The 15214-nt window shown below is 46.8% G+C and overlaps 1 protein-coding gene across 1 annotated transcript in view; it reads right to left on the reverse strand.

The window, feature by feature from the left end:
* The window catches only part of OCA2 (OCA2 melanosomal transmembrane protein), a 153899-nt gene that overhangs the window by 120049 nt on the left and 18636 nt on the right, over nucleotides 1-15214 (reverse strand). The window contains exon 2 of the mRNA XM_035115521.2: nucleotides 13053-13348. Coding sequence (XP_034971412.1) covers nucleotides 13053-13315 — 263 coding nt within the window. The 5' untranslated portion in view covers nucleotides 13316-13348. The remainder of the gene's footprint in view (nucleotides 1-13052; nucleotides 13349-15214) is intronic.

Raw genomic sequence — 15214 nt, forward strand, 5'->3', positions numbered from 1 at the left:
ATCATGAGCTGGTCATTTGCAGGCCTTATAAATTAATCCAGCATTCTTCACATGTCAGAACTCAGGAACTGCCTGAGCGTGAACAAAAACCCTAAACACAACCTCAGCACAGAGTCTGCTCCTCGGCTTTATAACATCACCTTTTAAAATGCTTATTCAACAAACTGGTTCAAGGATTCTGACAGAACATTAATCATATTCACAGCCTTTGTTCCTCGGCAGATGGAGTCAGAGACCTTTCGCTATACTCAGAATCGCTAGGGCTGTTGTTTGGACTGAGGGGATGGGGTAAGATTCAAGTGCCTACCGGTAGGAAACGCAAGCCTTGATAAAGCTCACGGACAATGTGCACAGTGTTCTGTTGACTTGAAGGGCAGCTGGATGAAACTAGAAAGCAGAAAGGAAATTCAAGAGGACTAGAAATCTTCAAAACTTTTCCACTCCATTTCAGATGAATCTGGCAGGCAGCATGAGAACCTTATCCTACAATGGGGGTCGTGTTAAAGCTGTGCACACCAAATGGGAGACCAGGAACTTTGTCTCTTGGTCTTGGGAGTGGGGAGTGTTCCCAGCCTCTGGCAGGACATGAAGCTTTGTGTGAAGACAACTATGTATTGTCTTATGCTTCGGCTTCTTTGGGAAGTGGCTGCTGTGATCATCTTTCTAGTTCTCTGGGCAGAGAAGAGGGAGGGGAGGTCTTGTCTTCTGTAGGAACTCAAACCAGCAATCTCGGGAGCATGTTTCTGGGTTGCATGTGTACTTTTGGCAAACATCTAGAGTGAGTAGCTGTCCAGTGGGGTTGCTGCATTGCCTGGCATGTCTTGTTTGTGTTGTGGGGGGGGGGCGCTGAAATCAGGAATAACTTTCTGACAGTAAGAGCTGTTTGATAGTGGAACGGACTCCTTTGAATGGTTGTTGACTCTCTTTCACTGGAGATTTTAAAGCAGAGTTTGGATGGCCATCAGTCTTGGATGCTTTAGCTGAGATTTCTGCATTGCAGGGAGTTGTAGTAGATGACCCTGGAAGTCTCCTCCAACTCTTTGATTCTATGAAATCACAGTCATGTCCCTGCATAGACCCTCTTGGAGCATGATGCTGGGGACCCCTCCATCGGAGGCTCAAGTTGTATATGTGTGTAAATAAACCATATATTATAAAGATACCACAGTCTCTGCTGTGCCTCATTTCCAAAAGGAAACACAGACCCTGGGTGAACCGCTTCTGGAGCTCTCAGGAATCATGCACTGCTCAGAGATTGGGAGTGGCATATAACAATAGAATTTGGTGAACATTGCACCAGGGAGTGCATCTCCTCAGTGTAACTGATGTGTAGGATTGTTCACTTCACACTATTCGGATTACAAGTTCATCAAAGATAGGTGACTCTCTCCCCTGCAACTTTGTAGCAGACAAGGGGTGGGGGTTGGGAGAATATATGACAAGAAACAACCGTTACGTATAATTGTAGCTGTCTGTCACGTTTAAAACTGATTTTAAACGTGGCATAAAATCAATCCATACTTCCTCCGGGGCAAAACACAAGGCTAAACTAGAATACTTTATTGTGGCTGTAACACTTGCCACTTGGGCTAAACAGACAAAGGCAAAAATCAATTCCTAACGTCAGCATGGGAAATTGCCTCATATTGAGTCAGATCACTAGTTCCATCTAGTTGTCTACACTGACCGGCAGAAGTTCTTCAGTGTTTCTGACAGGAGACATTCCCCAACCCCAGCTGAGGGGCTGATTGATTCTGGGACACTCTGCATGCAAGCTTACAGACTTTCTCCTTAAAAGAACTTAACAGGGACCCATTCCAAGCCCAGTTTTATACAAACCGATATATATCCATTATCCCCCTGACTTTTACATGACTATATAGAACCTCCAAGGGTCTTCTGGCTGTTCCCTCACTGCAAGAAGTGAAGTTACAGGGAACCAGGCAGTGGAATGGCCTCCCATCAGGTGTCAAGGAGATAAATAACTACGCAACTTTTAGAAGACATCTGAAGGCAACCCTGTATTAGGAAGTTTTTAATGTTTGATGTTTTATTATGTTTTTGTAAGTGCTGGAAGCCACACAGAGTTGCTGGGGAAAGACAGCCGGATGAGAGGGGTATAAATTATATATATATATATATATATATATATATATATATATATATATATATATATTATTAGGAAAAGGTGCACAGCTAACCTGTACCATTTCTGCACCAAAGCAAACAAGCCCATTTCATGTATCGTTTTTCTGCTTCTGTGTGACAGCAAAAATGGGGCCAACCAAGCACTTAGGCTTGGTGGGTCACACATGCACTTTCAAGCCAAGTTTACAGCTGAATATCAGCCGTTGCGCTGAGCTGCATAAGGAAACTCAACAACCTCTTAAAATACGATTTAAAAGTTGAGCTCGAGATGCACTGTTGTTGCTGTTAATAATTTGGTGCCAAGCAAAAGGTATATGCTCCTCTCAGATGAGGCACAAGATGTTGATCTAAATCACAGGTCGTTGCTTTAATGTCACCTCTGCAGTATCAGTGACACAAATCTAATTAATGTCTCTGGAAGTCATTGAAGAGTGAGCTAAAGAGGTCAGGTGGGAAGGAGACTAAGCAGCAAACTGGCTCAACACAATATTGGGAATTTATTTATAGAGTAAATGGCGAGCTGGCAAAGCAGGTGTTCAATGTTACAAAATGTGCCAGCTCTAAAATATTCATAATTCACAGTCCTCTGTTCCCAATTTCACCTACCATTCACCAAAACAGCTGCCGGCATTGGCACACCCAGTAAATGGGACATGTGCAGTGCCACCAACTTTCCAACTATTCAGTTTCCATTTTTGTTCCCCCACCCTGCCATGTTGGCTGAATTGTTCTAAAACACCCCATGTACCATTCCTCACATCTGGAATGATGTGAAAGCAACGGAGCACTAAGTGAAGAAAGCAGATCCAAAGCAGCATTTTGATTGACTAGGCCAGGGTTTCCCAAACTCGGCCCTCCAGCTGGTTTTGGACTACAACTCCCATCATCCCTAGCTAACAGGACCAGTGGTCAGGGATGATGGGAACTGTAGCCCAAAAACAGCTGGAGACCCAAGTTTGGGAAACACTCCTTTAGAGAGACACACAGTTCATCCAATGAACCCTCATGTTTTTTTCTTATTAGTTGGTGGTTTATAAAGTACCATTATAAATAAAATTAATGATGCAATAGTAATGCCATTTTGCAGAGAGCATCGTCTCAAACTGGGGCAACTGTAAACAAAAACAGAGTTAGGTCCAAGGGAAGCCAACAACACTGGCATTCAAATCCCGCCAAAGTCCCTAGATGATCCTGGGTGAGTCACCAGCTTCTGCATTATAGCCAATAAGTAGTTAAGCAAGCCAGGATTATACGTAACACAGCACAGTCCTCAGTTCTAAAATGAGAAATTGCAAAGTTCAGGCTGCACTGGAAGCCATAGCCTGCCCAGGAAGCCTTTACAATTAGATGAATTGGAACTAGTTGTAATAATAATGCAAATGAAAAGAAATGCACTCTGCACATACTCATGTCCCAAGGCTCAGCTAACCTCTGGATCCAGATCTTTCCCTTGACTTCACACAACTCAGTTAGGTTTACATGTATTTGAAAGGTGACGCCCTGTGTGTTGCAGGGAAGGGGAGAGGTGTTGTCTATAGATTAAATAAATGTGTAAAATGTATAAAAATTGGCCATATTTCTTGTAATATGGGCTATGAGATATTCTGATTTCTAACTAAATAGACAAGAGAAAATATTTCTGGCTCTATAATCCTCTTTAAAGCTGTTATACAACTATGAACAGATTTGGAATAGCAACCTTCTGGATACACATTGCTATTCAACCTGTGGTAAAAGAAACAGAAGCTCCTTAAAAGGTTGCTCTAAGGATTTGTCATTAAAACATTTCTTTCCTTTTCGCCCTGTAAGTTTACCCAACATGTTTGGGGTATAGGTACTGCAGTTTCCAATGCACTTCATAATCCATTAAAGAAAGAAGAGTAATTAAAAAAGCAGAAAACAAACTGGGGCTATAATAATAATAATAATAATAATAATAATAATAATAATAATAATAATAAGGCTATGTTGAATCCAGACAAGAGACGTGAAAAGAGGGGAAAGGATTCTCTTTTAAATTTAATCCAACTTCTTTGGATGAAAGAGGACAAGCTTTCAAATCACACTCTTATTTGGCCAGCCTTAGTAGCATCCGTTCTGCATTTTCTCTTGGAAATTGAAGCAAATGTAGCTGTCCTGTATCATGAGGGGAAATGCCCTAGCAATGTGTAAAACACAGAGAGAATGAGGGGAGAGAGGGAGGGAGGGAGGGAGAGAGAGAGAGAGAGAGAGAGAGAGAGAGAGAGAGAGAGAGAGAGAGAGAGAGAGAGAGAGAGAGAGATCCTCTGGATCTTTACTGATCCTATCTGTATATTCCTTGCAGCGCTGATCATTTAAAAAAAAAACAACATAAATACAACTAATAATTCAAAGGAAAACTGCTTTTCCAACTCTCCTCCTCCCACCCCACCTTGGCTTTACTATTCCTTTTATCAGACATATTCATTAAAATCACGTTCATGGTTTTCACTCTAAGAGGTTTACATGATGAAACAGCTGTCAATAAAACCCTAAAGAGGATTGGTGCTCACATGTCAGTGGCATGACTGAAGCGGGTGAAGTTGCTCCTATTGCTCCTATAAAGATTAATGTCTGGATCTATCTGAGGCTGCTGGTATTATTATTATTATTATTATTATTATTATTATTATTATTATTATTTCTTTAAAACCTTGGGAAATGCACATTACATAAATCAACAATAGCGGCTGAAGGACTCATCCTAAGAATATAGAAAAGATGAATTAATTCAGGCTTGCAGATCCTTTGTTGGACCTTTCTACTACACAGAACATTCTTCACAAGGGACAAGAGTAATGGCTCACCTCTCATGCAAGCAACAACAACAAAAAACATTGAGGAAATGTCTCATTGGTGATGCTACTGGCATCTGTTGCATACGAATTGCCATGCAGGACCATCTAGTCATGCAGTCAGCCTCCCAACTTGAGCAGCCAGATATCTTTAGGGAGGCTTAGGGGAGGGACAGCCGCAGTGAAATGCTGGAGAATACAGCTTTGCATTTCTGTTTTCATCAGAGAACATAAATAGTCAGATTTTATTCACAGAAATGAATCAAGGTTAGCAAACCTGTTTGCTAGATACGTATTTATTTCAGCGCAAAGAAGAAAAGTTGCACGCAGGAAACATATTACGTTTGGCAAACCGACAAATTAAAGCAACTGGCATTTTATTCTCTCATATATCCCCCTGAATGCCTCTCAAATGCTCACAAAACAAATAAATCGTCTCTGCAGAAGGCATGAAGATTTTGCTCCATTTCTCCGCTAGCTCATCCACTTGCCAGCCCAGGTGCTATTGCCCCCAAGATCCAGTGTCCCAGAGTGGCTAGCACTGTCACTGGTCACCTTCCCCCTCCGTGGCCAGTGTGGTGATCCACTGCTGTTTTTGTCACCTCACCCCAAGAAGTCAATTAGGAAGGTGACCAGAAACAGTGGGCACTGCTACTACATTCCAAACAGCACACATAAGTCAGTAGCATACAGGGAAAGGGAGCGTGTCTCAGGAATGGCACCACCTCTGCCTGAAGAGACACCCCCAAAGTCCCAAGACCACACTTCAGCCCCTCCACAGCCTTTTTCTGACTCACTGCTGAGACCCAAGGTGGGCACAGGAAAGTCATGCCTCTTCCTCGCCACCATTGCATGTTGGCCAACTTCCAATCCAACCCTTCTGCTGTCAAGTCTAAGGGGAGTAGGAAGCTGGTGAGGTCAGTAAGGAGGTGGAGGCTTTGATGAGGTCTAAGAGAAGCTGGGAAAGGTCTATGGGGAATGGGGGGGTTGTTGAGCGGGTGCAAGTAGCATGGGGTGGCAAGGGAAGAAATCAGGGACACAGCCCCTGGCATATGGCATGTTTGAGAGAGAGTCAGTTCTGAGCACTGCTAGGAGAATGTGTCTCTCCAGGCATTTGATTGTTACATTTCCCTAGCAATGTCACTTTCCCACTCCTTACGCTGCAGGAAAATATGAAACAAAACATTCATTTATTATTGAACCCAACAAAATACTTTTTGCTCTTGGTTTTGCCTCCCTTGAATGGCAAGGCAATGGCTCAAAATCTAGTTGTAATCCCCTTTTAAGTCCGTGTAAATCTATTGTCAATACCACATCTTGTGGCAGTAAATTATGTGTTGTGGATCCTCCTCACTAATACTGTACAAGAAGCTGCTGTATATCAAACTAAAATGTTTGTCCATCCAGTCCAGTATTGTCTATTCTGGCTTTCCAGGCTCTGTGCCAGAGAGAGGCCTTTTCAGTCTCTTGCTCCCAATCCTTTAATCTGGAGGTGCCAGGGATCAAACCTGGACAGAGGCAGTCAGTAGAGAGGGGCAGCGTTGGACAACAAAACGGTGTCAGAAGTTCAAGGGGCTGATAATGATGATAGCAGCACCGTTTGGTTGTCTTGTCTAAAACTAAAAAAAGACCCAAGGGACTTAACTTTTTCTCATAAGGAAGGTGAACTACCCTCCTGAACATTTTGTGTTCCCCCTTTTTCGCATCTTTCACCTAAGGCAACAAAATGTTTGAACTCTATCATCCTTTGTGAGATGGAAGGCACTCTACATGGTTTCAAATACAGGCACATCAATGTTTACTAAGCCAAGTTTTCAAGCCAAGTTCAAAATGCCAGCCTTCAGCAACCTGGTGTCTTCCAACTGTTTTGGACTACAACTCCCAGCAGTCTGGTGGAAGTTCACAACTTCAAAATATCTGGAGGGTACCAGGTTTGTAAAGGGTGTAGTAAATAATAAAATAGGCAAGACTTACTGGGGAGAGGGGAAAGATGTGTGCAAGTTCCCACACACGTACACAAATCCTCAGATTTTCAGATGTACTTTCTGAGCTGAGATGTAATTTCTGAGCTATCGCTCCAAGAGAATTGCTGATCTCAAAGAAGATGGATGCTAGATCAGGCAGATACTAGTACTTCACACAGCAAGGCTTTCTCACTTTAAGACTGCATCCCACCATACATTTAAAGTACATTTCTAGCACATGGCGTTTCCTCCAGAAAATCCTGTGAATTCTTGTTTGTTAAGGGTGCTGGGCTGGAATTTTTTGGACTGAGTGGGTGCTCCTTAGACTGTCACTGTTCATGTGGTTCCTGTCCCTTGATGGAAGACCCAAGAGAAGCTAGAAGAGCAAAAGTGTCTTGCATCCTCTCCAAGTCCTCAGGTGTTCAAACTGCCATCCTCCTCCTGAATTGCAGGTGAAATATACTCGGAGTCGAGAGTGAATTTCATGCTCTTTATTCAGCTCATATTCATCAAGGAGAAGAAGAGAAGACGAATGGCTCTTTTCCCAAAACCATCTGCTTATATACATTATTTACACAATGGGCCTTGCGTGATTGGCTACTTCAGGGCTACACCTGTGGGCCAATTATATTGTGGATTGACTTCTGCCTGCAGCCTGATTGGCTGCTCCTACAGGCCAATCAGGTAGCAGATTCACTTCTGCCAGCCGCCTGATTGGCTGCTCCAGCAGGCCAATCAGGTTGCGGATTCACTTCCACCTGGAGTTGGATTGGGTAGCTCCCGCTGATTCTGAATCCTATTGTTCTAGGATTCAGCTCAGTACATAACACCCCTCCCCTCTAAGTTCCAGTCCTGCCCGGGAAGTTGCATTCGTAGTCCCCAAGGTCTGCTGGCCGCCTCCGTGTGCGTTGTGGCCTGGGGTGTTCCTTGGTCAGGGGTTCTGGTTCTGGCTCGTGTTCCGAGGCTGCTGGCTGTGCCGGGGCTGTCTGGTCTGGCACCACTGAACCACTAGGTTGTGACTCTGGTTCCGGTGTCCTTCCAGCCTCGGGGCGCCCCTCTGTGCCTACTGCTTCTGCTTCCCCTGCCCACCCCTCTCGCTCTACAGGCCTCACTGCCCTGCTGTCCCCTTGGGACCCCTCTGTCCCGCTCTCCTCCCGGGTTCCTCCTGGGAATCGTCGCCGTAGCTGGTCGCAGTGGCGGCGCCAACATTGCCCCCCTTCCGTTAGTACCTCGTACGACACGGGACCGGTCACCTTGGTGACTGTGGCGGGTACCCATGCTGGGCCTGCCCCAAAATTCTTTGCATACACTGGGTCCTGGGCCACAAATGTCCGGGGGTTCCTGCCTTTCCCCACCACTACCTCATCCTGAGCTCTGTCGGGGTGAAGTCGGTCCAGTCTAGTTGCAAGGCGCCGGCCCATGAGTAGTTCAGCTGGGCTCCGGCCCGTCGTTGTGCTTGGGGTGCTGTGCTGTGCTAGAAGAAATGCGGCAAGGCGGTATTCCCAGTCCCCTTGTGTTATGCGGCGGAGGCTGTCCTTGGTGGTCCGCACCATGCGCTCCGCTTGGCCATTGGTGGCAGGGTGGAATGGTGCTGAGCGGATGTGGCGGATGGCGTTCTGCGCTGTGAAGGTCTGGAACTCCTCTGACGTGAATGCGGTTCCATTGTCCGAGACGAGGGTGTCAGGGAGCCCGTGGGTTGCAAACAGCTTACGTAGTACCCGGATGGCTGCCGCCGTAGAAGTGGACGGTACCAGTGCGACCTCCAGCCATTTGGTGTAGGAATCCACCACTATGAAGAATGTTTTTCCCTGGAAGGGGCCAGCGAAGTCCACGTGCAAGCGTGACCATGGATGTCGGGCGGACTCCCAGGGCTGGACTGGGGCCCTTGGGGGATCCGGGCGGGATTCTTGGCAGGTCTGGCAGTGTTGGACCCAGGCCTCTATCTCTCTGTCAATCCCCGGCCACCACACATAACTCCTGGCAAGGGCCTTCATCCTCACTACCCCTGGGTGTGTCTCGTGTAGGGCTGTGAGGACCCTTTTGCGGAGGGGCTGGGGAACAACAACCCTGCTTCCCCATAACAGGCACCCCTTGTGGGCCGACAGTTCATGTTTGCGGTTTGTGTAGCCAGCGAATTCTGGCCCGGGGCTGCTGCTGGGCCATCCTCGCCACACCCAGTCCAGGACCCGGGAGATGACCCTATCTTTTGTGGAATGGTGCGCAACTTCTTGTGCCTGATGGGTCGTACAGCGGGGTCTAGCTGCGTGGCCCATCGCCTTCCCAGGGCGGTGGATTAGTGCATACTGGTAGCCGGCAAGGAAAATTGACCACCTGAGGACACGTGGAGACAACACTTGGGGGGTCTGCTTCTCGGGGGCAAACAGGCCAAGCAACGGCTTGTGGTCAGTCACTATGGTAAAGGGCCGCCCGTACAAGAAATCATGGAATTTTTTTACGCCCTTCACGATTGCCAGACCCTCCTTGTCAATCTGTGAGTAGTTTCGTTCGGCTGCAGCAAGCGTCTGGGAGAAGTATGCCACCGGCACCTCTCTTCCATCCGGGAGTTGGTGTCCCAGGACAGCGCCGATGCCATAGGGAGAGGCGTCGCATGCCAGCACCACTGGCAGCCTCTCGTCGAAGTGTGCCAAGACCGAGTTTGAGACGAGCAAGTCCTTGACTGCCTGGAATGCGGCCCTTTGTCGCTGGCCCCACACCCAAGGGGCCCTTTTATCTAGGAGTCTGTGTAGGGGCTCCGCTACCGCTGCCTTATAGGGAAGGAAGGCATGGTAAAAGTTCAATAGTCCCAAGAATGACTGAAGTTCGGGCTTGCTCTTGGGCGCTGGGGCCTCACAAATGGCCCGTACCTTGTCACCGGTTGGATGGACCCCTTCTGCGTCCACCTTAAATCCCAGAAAGTCCACCTGCGGCACTCCCAGTAAACACTTTTCCCGCTTCACCTTGAGGCCCGCCGTCTGGAAACGGTGCAGGACGGAGCGGAGGCGGTCCTCAAATTCCTCTGGTGTGGGCCCGGCGATCAGTACATCATCGAAGAAGGGGGTGACGCCAGGAATCCCTTTAAGGAGAGAGTCCATTAGATTCTGGAATATGCCTGGTGCCACGCTAACGCCAAATTGCAGCCACTTTACTCTGAATGCCCCTCTGTGCGTCACAATCGTCTGAGCCTCTGCTGTGGCTTCGTCCACAGGCAACTGTTGATACGCTTGGGCCAAGTCCCGGAGGGTGAATGGGGCCGGCCTTAGTTTGGGACCCCCATTAGGGCACAGTTCCCTTAATGTTCGGGCCGAGATTATGGATAGAGTTGAACCCGTGTCCAGCTCCATGCGGCATGGGGCTCCCTCTATCTGTACCTCTATATAAATTTTCTCTGTGCTGGGATGGGGCAACTGGAATACCTGGTAGTCCGTGATCTCCGTCGAGTTGCCTTGGTGCATGGTGCCGTGTGACCTGGGGCTCCTGGGTCGGTCATCTGATGCTTGTCGACGGGTGAGTCGAGCCCGACACACCCGGGCGATGTGTCCCAATTTTCTGCACTGCCTGCACTCTGCGTTGCGGAAACGACAGGTCCTCCTCTCGTGGTTCTCCCCGCAGCTTGCACAGTTCCCTCCTTCTCGTCGAGGCTGCTGTGGTGTGTGTGCTGCTTGAGTGCGCCGCTGTACTCGGTGTACTTCCTCCCTGTCAGATTCGGATTCGTCGGTGAGGTCTTCGTGGTAGACCCTCGGTTGGGATGGCGGGGCCGGTCGTGCCTCTTGCGTTGACCTCTCGGCGGCTTCGGTTGCCAGGGCTTCCTCCAGAGCAATCTGGAACGTGAGGTCTTTTTTGGCGTAGAGGCGTCGTTGCAACATCTCGTCCCTCAGGCCACCGACGAGGCGGTCACGAAGCATGTTCTCCAACTCTGAGAAGTTGCATAACCGGGCGGCTTGGCGGAGGGAGGTCACAAACCCAGTTATGGTTTCCCCCGGGGCTTGCCGCTTTGCGTAGAAGGCATTTCGGCAAGCTACCACCGAGGGCTGTGGTGAAAAGTGCTCCTTCAGCCGTTCCATTATTGTTTTGTAAGAGACGGTAGCGACATCTCTAGGTGCAAGGAGAGCCCGGGCGATTTCAAACGTCTCCTCTCCACAGACGCTGAAGAATGTTGCCCTCTTCATGGCATCGTTGGTGACTTCTTTCGCTTGCAGGAGGAAGTTGAAACGGGCGGCGTACCCTTCCCAGTCTCCTGATGCTGGTTTGAATGGCAAGAAGCTGCTGTCGGTTGCCATTCTGGGTTCCTTGGGTCCTGGAGCTGAAGCCTGGATGCACGGTGCGATGCAGCGGTGCAGCAGGTGGCGGTGCTGCGGTGCAGTGCGTGGTGGCGGTCAGCTCAGCAGGATCCCACCTTCGTCGCCAGTGAAATATACTCGGAGTCGAGAGTGAATTTCATGCTCTTTATTCAGCTCATATTCATCAAGGAGAAGAAGAGAAGACGAATGGCTCTTTTCCCAAAACCATCTGCTTATATACATTATTTACACAATGGGCCTTGCGTGATTGGCTACTTCAGGGCTACACCTGTGGGCCAATTATATTGTGGATTGACTTCTGCCTGCAGCCTGATTGGCTGCTCCTACAGGCCAATCAGGTAGCAGATTCACTTCTGCCAGCCGCCTGATTGGCTGCTCCAGCAGGCCAATCAGGTTGCGGATTCACTTCCACCTGGAGTTGGATTGGGTAGCTCCCGCTGATTCTGAATCCTATTGTTCTAGGATCCAGCTCAGTACATAACAGCAGGGCTACACGAAGGAAAGAACCCCATCCCAGAAATGCCTGTGAGACTAGCCAGGGGACTAGTCCATCACAAGGTGGGACACCCTTGCCAGGGCTGCTCCTCCTCCTCCTGGTGACAGAGGGAAGAGAGACTGGGGGAGCAGAGGCATTTACAAGCCTGCCTCCTATCTTCAGATGCTCTCATTGTGACTCTGTACCTCAGATTTCCTTCAGGGTACTACGTATTTCGCATTCCACTCCCTTTTCTAATAGGGAATTGCCTTCTTTCTGTTCACAGGTAGACGTGGAATTGCCGCTTATATTAAGTTATCCCACATGACACCAATATATTTTTCCTTTTAGTATTTTTTTTCCCCTTTTCATATCCCACTCATCTATTTGTGAAGTTGCGGTTTCCTTGTTTGTTTGCTCCACTATGTATTGCTTGGCATCACTGGGCATCACTTGCCAGTGGAATGAGATCTACCTGCTCTCCCACCTTCCACTGGTTGACTTTACCTGGAGGATGTTCCTCTTCTGCGGCAGAGACCAGTTAAGTGGCAAGAGCTAGGTGGCAGCAGAGTGTATTTTGTGCTGATGTGTATTATGCAGTAATTCTATAACCAGGCTTTTTATTATGATATGCATTTTGTATTTTCCAGTTTCTCTTTTTATGCTGTAAACCACCCTGTGACCCAGTTGGGAGAGATCCTTTGGAGCACTTCACAGTCTCGTTGGATTTTCATCAATCTGACTAATCTGGTGTCATTGACGAACTTGGCTACCATACCAATCAGCCCTAGGGGGAGGCACCATAGATACACTTTGCCCCATGTAATCGAACTCTGAAAGAATGGATGTTGTTCAATTTTTTGTAACCGGAGTACAATGCATCATTTTTATGTCTAGAGCAGTCAACCATAATTAGAGTTAATTCCTTTACTTTGGCCATTTATGTTTCAACTTTAAGCAGTACAAAGGAATTCTTTTTGTGAGCATTTGGTTTAAATAAAACATCAGTAAGGAAAACAAGATATTGGAAAACATCACTCCCTATATATATATATATATATATATATATATATATATATATATATACACACACACACACACACACACACACACACACACACACACACATGCAACACAGCTGCTATAAAAGCAGATATTAGTTCTGAAACCTGCTGAGAGAATATCCCTTCCCAGCAATTGGCCACTCCAGCCTCCTAACTAAGCCTCTTTCCCATTAATTATATTGCAGGAAGACATTAAATAAAACATTTATCGACTGAGTCAGAGAATAAAAACAACCCACACCAATATGCCATCAGATGAAGCAGACTCTGTTGACTCTGGTTTTCCTTACCTTCCCTGCATAGAGAGTGGGCTGAAATCTTTCCCCAGGGTAATGCAACATTCCTGTTCTGGAGCACTGCTTGGGTAGGGCTTGTGTGGTTCTCCCTGAACAGCCATCATCTCCTTCAACAGCTCCAGCTCACTGAAATTGTTGGGAATCGGTTCTGCTGCTACACCTCCGAGCAAGTCCACGTGGTGTGGGATAGGGGCCTGGGTCAGCTCCATATCTACTTTTCTAGACATGGCACTGTCATCTTTGTTGTCCAAGTACATAGCTCTGTTGCCTGATGAATTCTGTGTTCTTGCCTGAAAAGGAACAAAAATAAAACAATCAGGAGTCAATAAATACAGAAGTCTGTTGCAAGTACATAAACCTAGAGTGTTGTGCCTGCATAAGGCTGTGCAGTTCTTAAAAATGATCCATCACCTTCCCGAAGCCAAGTGCAGAGTACCTTTGCATACACCCTAGTAAAGAGAAAGTCATGGCATCATCAGTTTTCTACCTGCTTGTCAGCTTTGATCCATTTTCACTAAAATCAGTGGCTGTGTAGAATTCCTACAGGCTTCAAAAACTCCAAGGCTTCCCTGAGATCTGAAGTCTAAAACAGAACAAGCATTTGCACATAGATGAGCCATTTATCTACATTTAACCTAATAATATTCCTTTGGATATCCATTTGTACCCAAATGTACAAGTGGTGTGTGTGAATTAAGGCTGCATTGCCTTTGTAGACATAAATTGTGATGTGCATTGGTAAACCATGAATTAAGTGTTGCACTGCAATGATAGAACATTAAAAAAAAGATATTTGGGCCATCATCAGGTGGGGAGTTGACCATTTCCAGGATGTCTAGTATTGCTTTTAGAACTGAAATCTCACATTGGACTTGAGTGTGCTTCTTGCCAGTCAGCATGTGTCATGCAATCACCTCCTTCCTCAGCTATGCCTGTTCAACTGGATAGTGCAAGTTGCAGGTCTGCATGTACGACCATGCTCATGGAATACAACAGTTATTTACTACATGCTATAAGTGCTTGGACTACAACCATCACTTAGAGGTAGATCATCTGCTTGCATACAGAAATTCCTAAATTCATCCTGTGGAATCTCCAGTAGACAGGACTTAGAGAAATCCCTGGAATCCTGGTAGATGCTCCGCCAACCCATGTAGACAATACTGAACTAGACCAATGGCCTGACTCAATACAGTATAAGGCAATCCTATGTTCCTATGCTTTGGTTCTGGCCAAGTCTGGATTCCTTGGTGCAGAAGCAATGCACACTGGATGCTTTGGCAGGTACATCTTGAGGACAACGATGTTGGCGCATTTGCAAGTAATCCAATTTTAGCATAGGCTATAGAAATGTAAGGGTCTCCTTCCACTATCATCTCCAACCAAATAAATTTGAAAAGATTTAACCATGCATGAAAACCTTCAAAGCCTGTTTGGTCTGAGATGATAGCTGAACAAAACAAATGGGTGTGCAGGTCCTGGACAACGATGGCTTTATCATACCACCTACAACTTTGAGGGGAAAAGCACAATTTCATAGCCTAACCCTGATGTCTTGGGAATAGGCCAGGGCCCTCTAGAACTGTAAGTCCCATCAGCACCAACCAACATGGCCAATGGTCAGGGATGGTGATAATTATAGTCCAACAACATCAAGAAGGCACCATGTTGGTTCCCCTTCTATTTACGGTATGTTCCCTCAGGGTCAAAGGAAACATTATGGGGAATGTGTTGCTTCTGTCAATCCCTATCACCCCCATAGTAGCATATAGTAGCAAGAAAGACAGAATCACATACAGCATTTCCTTGATCCAGATCCAGTTTCTTGGCTGTTGTGGGACAGCAAACACTACCCATTCCTTGTAATAGAGCCCACAAGCTCAATGGGACTTATTCCCTCCCAGGAAAGCACGGGTGGTTGCAAAGCGTTAACATCACATCTGAAAATGACTTAACGAAGCTCCCAGTTCACACATAATCTGGCAATATTCCTGTATTCATTATTCACAGGGAAAATGAAAAGGTATGAAGTTGCCCAGGAGGTGAGCAGGACCCCAGAGTGAGGGAAGCTGGCCGTATGGATCGTATAGTAAATGCTGGCCATGTGTGCATTGCCTCGATAGCTATCAGGACTGACACATTCTTGTAGATCTTAG

Source organism: Zootoca vivipara, chromosome 4 (assembly GCF_963506605.1).
Source record: "Zootoca vivipara chromosome 4, rZooViv1.1, whole genome shotgun sequence".
Taxonomy (NCBI): Eukaryota; Metazoa; Chordata; class Lepidosauria; order Squamata; family Lacertidae; genus Zootoca; species Zootoca vivipara.